The sequence below is a fragment of the Rattus rattus genome, chromosome 5, assembly GCF_011064425.1.
Source record: "Rattus rattus isolate New Zealand chromosome 5, Rrattus_CSIRO_v1, whole genome shotgun sequence".
NCBI classification, from domain to species: domain Eukaryota; kingdom Metazoa; phylum Chordata; class Mammalia; order Rodentia; family Muridae; genus Rattus; species Rattus rattus.
This window is the reverse complement of record NC_046158.1, coordinates 14,603,294-14,611,641: the sequence shown is the minus strand read 5'-3', so window position 1 is coordinate 14,611,641 and position 8,348 is coordinate 14,603,294. Positions and strand designations below refer to the sequence as shown.

Sequence of the window (8,348 nt, the reverse complement as noted above, 5' to 3'; positions counted from 1 at the left end):
TTGTTTCTATTTCCATTTTCAGGCCTTGATCAGTTTTATTTCCTTCAACTGTTTAATTGTATTTTCCTGTATTTTTTTAAGGGATTTGTTTCCTCTTTAAAGGTTCTACCTATTTGGTTCTATTTTCCAGTATTTCTTTTTTTTAATTTTTTATTAGATATATTTCCTTACTTATACTTCAAATGTTATTCCCCTTCCCAGTTTCCTGTTCATAAACCCCTATCCCCTCCCCTCTCCCTCTCCCATATGGGTATTCCCCCTATGCATCCCTTTTACTGCCCCTCCCCATATTCCCCTGTACTGGGGTCCAACCTTGTCAGGACCAAGGGCTTCCCCTTCCACCAGTGCCCCAATAAGGCTATTCTCTGCTACATATGCAGTTAGAGCCCTGGGTCAGTCTACATACAGTCTTTCAGTAGTGGCTTAGTCCCTGGAAGCTATGGTTGGTTGGCACTGTTGTTTTTATGGGGTTGCAAGCTCCTTCAACTCTTTCAATACTTCCTCTAATTCCCCCCAAGGGGGTCCTGTTCTCAGTTCAGTGGTTTTCTGCTAGCATTGACCTCTGTATTGGACACGCTCTGGATGTGTCCCTCAGGAGAGATCTATGTACAGTCCCTTTCAGCATGCACTTTTTTTTTTTTTTAGCTTCATCAATCTTATCTAGTTTTGGTTGCTGTATATATACGGGCCACATTTCTTAAATGGATTTAATCATTTCCTCTTTAAAATTCTCTCATCAGCTTTATATATATATTTCTTTATATATATATATTTCTTTATATATATATATATTTCTTTATATATATTTCTTTATATATCAGCTTTATGTATTTCTTTTATAAGAATGGAATTTAGGTCGCTTTCCTGTGTTTCAGTTGTGTTTGGATGTCCAGGGCTTGCTGTCCTAGGCTAGTTATGCTCTGAAGTTATCTTACTGCCATGGCTTTTTTTGGTTGTGTTTTTCTTAGGGCCTTTAGCCATTTGGATGGCTTTGGTCCTTGGATGTTCCTGTTGTAGGTATTGATAGAGGGGTTAACCTTGATGGTCATGGTATGACAGGCCTTTGATGGGTATCCTTTGTCTATATGCTTCCAGATCAGAATGTCTGTATGATTCAGGATTCAAGGGTCTATTGAAGGTAGGTGGAGAGGATGTTGGAGAATGATGGTTATCTGGGGATACCAGACTGCTCAGGGAAGCTGAATGTGCCTCAAATGTCTCAACAAGCAGGTAAGATGGATGGAGGGAAGGAAACCTATCAAGTATGGTTTAAGATTCACAAGTCTGTCGAAGGTGAAAAGAAATGTGGTAGGAGAATGGAGGTCTTCTGGTGACAACAGTCTACTTAGGGCCTCTGGGGGTCCCCCAGAGGACTCAGAGAGCCAGTGCTCATTGTTTTTTAAATGATTATGCAGCTATCATATAGTTCATTGATAACAAAGCTGATGCTGAAATGCAGGAATTAAATCTCTGTCTTATAGTACTCACTGCCTGATGAAGTGTAAATATATATGAATAGAATATTTATTTATTTCCTTCTATCAAATACAGTGAAACCTACCATTAGCTCTTGGATAAAGGATAGTTTCTCAGTCTGCCTTATACCTTATTCTCAAGATAGTGTCCTTGATTCTTCCACAATTTAAACTAAGCAGAACTTAGTCTTTAATGCTTATTTCAAAGGCATTCATTTCCTTGCCCTTGCACTTCTGGGCACTTGACAAAAAATGACACAGTCCATTTGGGTAATGAATAGAGAATTGCTCAGAATATTTGAACTTCAGAGACTATCAAAGATTACTAGCCCCATCCCCATCCTTAGGTGTGTTTAGCAATTGTAAACCTTGCAACATATACAGTTCAGGTTCAGGAAACTCTAGGAACTGGGTTTTCAATAACTAATTGTCAAGTGGAAGCTCTGAGATAGAGACAGAACCCATCTGGTCCAGGGAAGAGACAATCAGTTCCATTTAATTTTCTCATATCTCATGCTGTAAATTAGCATTTGTATACAGAGATGATCTTTGTATATTTTACTGTGTTCAATTTGAGCAGCATGATGGTGGATGTTAAGATATCATTTTAAAATCTGAGCTTATCCGTGAGATCTCAATATATTGACAAATGGGTAGAGATCAAATCAACATTAAATGCAGTGCAAACCCAGGATTTCATTTGAGTTATTAATAGGGTGTTAGCATAACACTTTAATAATGTTCCCTATGAGAAATGCAGTAAAAATATGGCATGTTATAGCTTACAATAGACCTAAAAAGATTGTTAGCTTTGTGCTTATGAATAATTAAGGAAAAGAAACTTTAATGGATTAGCTCCTAAGTTATCCAGTATAGATAACTAGAGACCTATGCTCAAGCTCAGTATGTGTTCCCTTGGAGAAACAGTTGAATCCTTAAACAGGCCAATTACATAGCTACATGTTTGTCTTCCTCTATCACAGAATCATAGTAGTATTGAGAGACATGACTTATTGCACTGGCACATGTGTACAGTATGAAAAAACAGAGAAAAAACAGTGATTGAGAGGAGCATGTAACAATCACGACTATTTAGGTATATGTGTTCATATTCTGCCTTTGCCATTAAGTATCTGTATAATTTCAGACAAATAATTTAACCTTTAGGAGCGCCTGTTTTTATCTGTGTAATGGAAAAGAAGGAAAATTGACTCAGAAAAACATGCTGAATCTTGTTGATGATAATATATATTCAAGCACATGAAGTAAGGCAAGCAAATGCACATGTATTTGCATACATTATTTATTATCAGAAACATTTACAATAAAGGATATGTTTTTATCAGTGTTTATTACGTGAGAGGATTATGGCTCAATTGCTCAATTAACTTTTTAAAGACTGCTTTAGAAAATAAAGTTAGCAAGTGCAAAATGCAAGATTTGAACTTGAGCATCAAATGAATTCTATAAGTTGATTCTCCCCTTAGTTTCCCCAAAGGATGTCTTTAGCTTTGAGGAGGTTGCAGCAAACTCCTGTTCAGCAATCTTCTCAGGGCACTTGTCATGTCTTTGTTTCTCAGGCTATAGATGAATGGGTTCAGCATGGGGGTCACCACAGCATACATCACTGCTGCAATCCTGTCCTTGCTAGCTGAATCAGCATCAGATGGAATGAAATATACCCCAATAGCAGACACATAGAACAGGCAGACTGCTGAGAGATGGGACCCACAGGTGGAGAAGGTCTTCCACTTTCCTCTTGCTGATGGGACTCTCACAATGGTGGCCACAATGCGGACATATGAAGCAATGATTAACAAAGGAATTAAGACAGTTAATGCTCCTCCCCAGTAGAGCAGCACACACTGGTTGGCATAAATGTTGGAACAAGAGAGCTTCAAGATGGGAAGCAGTTCACAGAAGAAATGGGGAATGATGTTGTCCATGCAGAAGGATAACTGAGACAGGAGAATGATATGGGTTAGAGCATATGAATGGGCAAGGAATAGGGATATGGTTACCAACAGGATGCAGCATCTGTGACTCATGACCAAGGTGTAGTGAAGGGGATAGCATATGGCCACAAGCCTGTCATAAGCCATCACTGCCAGGAGGAAAACATCTAGTCCAATGAACCACAGGAAGAAATAGATCTGAGACAGGCATCCAGCATAGGGGATACTGTGCTTCTGAGTTTGGAGGTTTACTAGCATCCTGGGGACTGTAGTAGATGATAGACACAGGTCAGTGAGGGAGAGGTTAGCCAGGAAGAAGTACATGGGACTGTGGAGGTGTGAATCAGAGAAAATTACCAGAATGATTAACATATTTCCCACCACAGTGACAAGGTATATGATCAAGAAGATGCCAAAGAGGAAATGTTGCTGTTCCTGATGTTCCAAGAGGCCCAAGAGGAGAAATTCAGAGACACTACTGTGGTTTCTTGTCATCATATTTCAGTGGGAACTAAAAGAATGAACAGCACACCAAGAACTCTTATTATGATAATGCCTTGAGAGGAACAGAAATAAAAACAAGATTTCCTTAGAGTATTGTGGCTATGTGTTCTCTTACTGAGACCTAAATTGACCCTCTGATCTGGCCATCACATGCACCGCATTAGACCTAGTGGCACTAGAAGAAACAACTGAGACAACCAACTGTAGAGAAGTGTTGGGGTTTTGGTCCATGGGACCATTGTGTTTAGACCAGTGGCATGGTAGCAGATCATGTCATGGAGTATATGTAGAGCAAAAATGCTTACTTTTTTAAAGCCAGAGCCTCAGTTTATGACTGGTTTATGGCTATGACATGAAAGAAGGGAATGGGAAGAGACAAGGATCCTATAGTTCCCTCTGAAGGTGCCACAACCATTGAGTCCAGCTTTTAAGTTTCTACTCTCTACCATTTGCACTAAACAAGCACCAATCCTGTAATACATGGGCTTTTGGAGAATGTTTTATATTCAAACAATAACAATTTACTTATCAAAAAATTTACTGAGTCTCCTAGAAAGCACAGGTAAGGTTAAAATCTTGACAATCTTCACAATTAGAGCTTGTGTTCTTAGGTTTGTTACTAATAAGAGATATTAGTAACAATTATTAGTAATAATGAGATTACTAGGACTACTTTATTCACTCCATTTTCATTGATTACTTACTGTGTTTCACCCATAACCTGTGTTTCTTTTCTCATATGGGCAATATTTTTGGCAGAGCTATCACAGTCTCTACAAACACATACATAAGAAAAAAAATGGTCAAAGTGACTGTCAGATCCCTTTAAATTTAGGGATTAGCAAGTAACTCATTGTTAAAGAAAGAGATAAGATGAAGTTATCTAGGTAAAGAACAGATTGGAAGGTTACAAGTGCACCCTAAACAAAGAGATAAAGACACGCCACTATGGTAATATGCACATCTATTTAGAAGAGAAAGAAGGTAACCGTAGTTCAAAGGAGAAGTTCAGAGGAGAGTAACAAAGGGAAGGCAGGGGAAGAGGCAGAAATAGGGGGCACATGGAACTTTAGTACAAATTAGGAAATTTCTATTTTATTCTCCGTAAGATACCTGTGAATATGTGTGAGTAATTAAGTAGAAGGTGTTCAACTTATGACATAAAGGATCATTCTCTTGCTATGTAGAGAAGAAATTACATATCTATATACTATATATCTATGTATCTCTATCTATCTATCTATCTATCTATCTATCTATCTATCTATCTATCTATATCTATATATCTCTATCTGTCTCTATCTCTATCTATCTCTATCTATCTATCTATCTATCTATCTATCACTCATACAAGCATGTGTGCAAGAGGAAGCTACATGTCATGACATGTGCCTGTAATCCTTGTATTCTGAGGACAGAGCAAGATGATAACAATGGCATGTGTCTGTTATTCATGAGGCAGGATAGTAGCAAGTTAGAAGCCAAGATGGGCTATGTGGTGATAAACTGTAGCCAACAATGGCAACAACAGAAAGATTGCAAGCAGTGAGGCTATAAAGAAAGACATGTAGGACATTAAGATTAGGTGAAGTGGATGGGGATGGGCTGTACTTCAGCTGTCTTTTCTAAGGAAATGCTGTATCTAGAGTCTAGTCTACAAATATCAGAATTCTCTAAAATATTTGAGAAACAATAAGCTATCACATTGAACCAACAGAGAAATGATCTATTTGAATGCTTTTCAAATTGGAGAATACATGTAATGCTTTAGAAACCCAATAAGTCTGTGATAAAAAAAACATATGTCAGCAAGTCTACATAATATTCAGGAGAGAGATTCAAAAATCATAGGCTACAGAGACAATGCACAGAAGTAGAGATATAAAGATTGTGATATGTGGATACTATACCAGTGGTATATTCTTTGGTTCACACAAACTATATCTAATGTTTCCTTCCCCCACATCATCAGAGACAGAAAATTTCACCTCTAGAGACAGGTGGCCTTTAAGTTTTCATAGATGCACTACAGATAGTTGGGAACTATTTGGAAAAAATAATTTTGTACATAATAATTATATAAAATATATTTTTCTTGCTGTATATGTGTATGCATGTTCATGTGTGTGCATGAAAGCACATTTGTGCATATATTTTGAACTCAGAGAGCAACCCTGGATGTGTGTTCTTGTCTTCTATCCCATTAAGACAGGGTCTGCTGTTGCTCTTTGCTACATATGCCAAGCTAGTCAACCTGTGAGCTTCATGAGGATTCTCCTGTCTCACTCCCTATCTCTCTGTAGGAGTGCTGAAAATTACAGATGCATGCTACTGTGTTTTGTTTTACATGGGTTCTTGGCATCAAACTTAGCTCCTCACAGTTACCTATACATTCATCTCCCTAGCCCTAGATCTAGTCTTTAAAATCACTCCACTGTGAGTCTAGGGTCTGGGTTGGTAACTTTACCTGTTTTTATTTTTCTCTAATTCCAGAAGTACTCAAGGACATAAAACATTTGAGAAAAATCCCAGTGAACTCAGTCCATATGATTATATGGTAACTAGACACTGGCAATAAACAAAACAGGTAAACATACAGTTAAAGGTAGCATGAGCATCAAAAGGAGAACTATGTTGAAGTCATTAAAAAGGTTCATTCAAAATATCTATTTTGACTCAGGGAAAGCTCTTTTAAAAATTTAAATAAAATTTGATACCTGAAGTACAAATGATCTATCAAGATAAGAAGCAACAGGACTAAAACTACAAACTACTCATGCCTTGCAACAGTTCATAATAAGGAGAGACACTCATGGTCAGAGACCATATGAAAAATTTGATAAATTGCATTCAGTTTGACCACAGGTGGCTGGACCACTTGATTCAAAATGTGTTAACTGGGTTGTCTCATCAGTGACTTTAGGCTCTGAAGGTGAATTCATGTAGACCAGTATTCTCACTGGCACATCTTTAAGGTGCATCTACATACGAAGAGTAAAAAAAACAAACTTGACAAAGGAAAAGTCAAGAAATGGCTATATTTTTTCATCACAGAAAAACATGGAGTGACTGCTCTTTGATTTTCCACTTGAATTTCACTCTCAAGATTTTTTTCTCCCTAGTAACAAGACATGAAATAACTTTTATTTCAAGGGTACATACTCAGGATATAAGCCATACCTGAATGTAGATCCTCTGTTTTTATCAAACATCAACTAAGGAGACAATGGCAGAATATCTGCAAAACCACATACACAAAAATTACATGCTCTGACTGTTGGTGTTGTGCTTATCTGTGCTAAAAGTGTTTACACATCCCATCAGAATTTTAATTTTTGAAGAGAAACTATTTCTTTCACCGAGGAAACAAAGATACGAAGAAGTGAAGACATTTGTCTAAGTAGAACTCAGTGAATTAGCAGAAAAGCCCATACCTGAACTGTGGTCATCTGATTTTATACTTACCTATTTTCAGCCAGTCTTTGTCGATATGAAGCTCTTGGGTTTTTAGATACTGCTCCTTTCAGACAAATTCACATTCCAGCCCTTTCTAGAGACTCAAACTTTTCTGTTTATGGAGTGGAAACAAAGCCCCAAGGTTTGTATGTATATGTAGAATATATTTCTGGACTCACAATATTTGAACTGGAAAGCTTGGAAGTGGCACATGTGGGAATATTTACCTGGTATTGATGTTTCAGAGTTCCCATTGGTGAGAAGGGAGACCAATTATCACTGAATCCCCAAGGATAGGAAACATACTGCAGCTGTCAAGTGGGATTTCTGTTTCTCCTATAAGTTTTCAGAGAGGTTTCCTTGGTGAGGGTATTAGACTATACTTCTCTGTCGGCATAAGAGCAAATGTTTAGATCGTTGGTAGGGATTTTTCTAGTTTAGTAAATTAGTAGTTGTAGACTCTCTCCATTATCAATGACTTCACCAGTGCTGAGTACTCAGCTAGGTTTCTAGCTGAGAGAAGGAGAAATAGTATTGTCCAGAAGAGCAAATTGTCAGTCTTGAAAACATACAGGCTAATTGCATTATACAGATCAAGCAGGTTGTATTTACTCACTGTGTTAATCAGGTCTTTTGTGTCTACTATGCTCTGTCACTTGCTAGTCACTGGTTATGTAATAGTCTAAAAAAATAATGACTTTATTTAACAACTGGTAGATATGAGATCATTATACATTTAGAGACTCAATGGTAGGCCCTGTGCTATTCTGCATATATACATATATATATATATATATACATACATTTATGCATGCATTAACAATTAATAAAAAAGAGGCTATGAATTCAAAGACACCAAGGAGGGCAATGTTGAGAGAAGAGAGGAAATAGAGTGGAGAAATGTGCTGGTTATATAACAGTCTAAAACAAAGAAAGTATTGGTTAGGGAAAATAACTA

At 37.4% G+C, this 8,348-nt stretch overlaps 1 protein-coding gene across 1 annotated transcript; it reads right to left on the bottom strand.

Moving 5' to 3' along the window:
* Positions 1–2,980: 2,980 nt before the first annotated feature.
* LOC116900644 (olfactory receptor 1J4-like) lies at positions 2,981–3,928 on the bottom strand. The gene has a single exon (XM_032902354.1). It carries the CDS (start codon positions 3,926–3,928, stop codon positions 2,981–2,983), a length of 948 nt encoding a protein of 315 aa, XP_032758245.1.
* Between the last annotated feature and the right edge of the window lie 4,420 nt (positions 3,929–8,348).

Coding starts and splice junctions, on each gene's coding strand:
- LOC116900644 (XM_032902354.1), bottom strand. CDS start 3,928: ATGATGACAAGAAACCACAGTAGTGTCTCTGAATTTCTCCTCTTGGGC.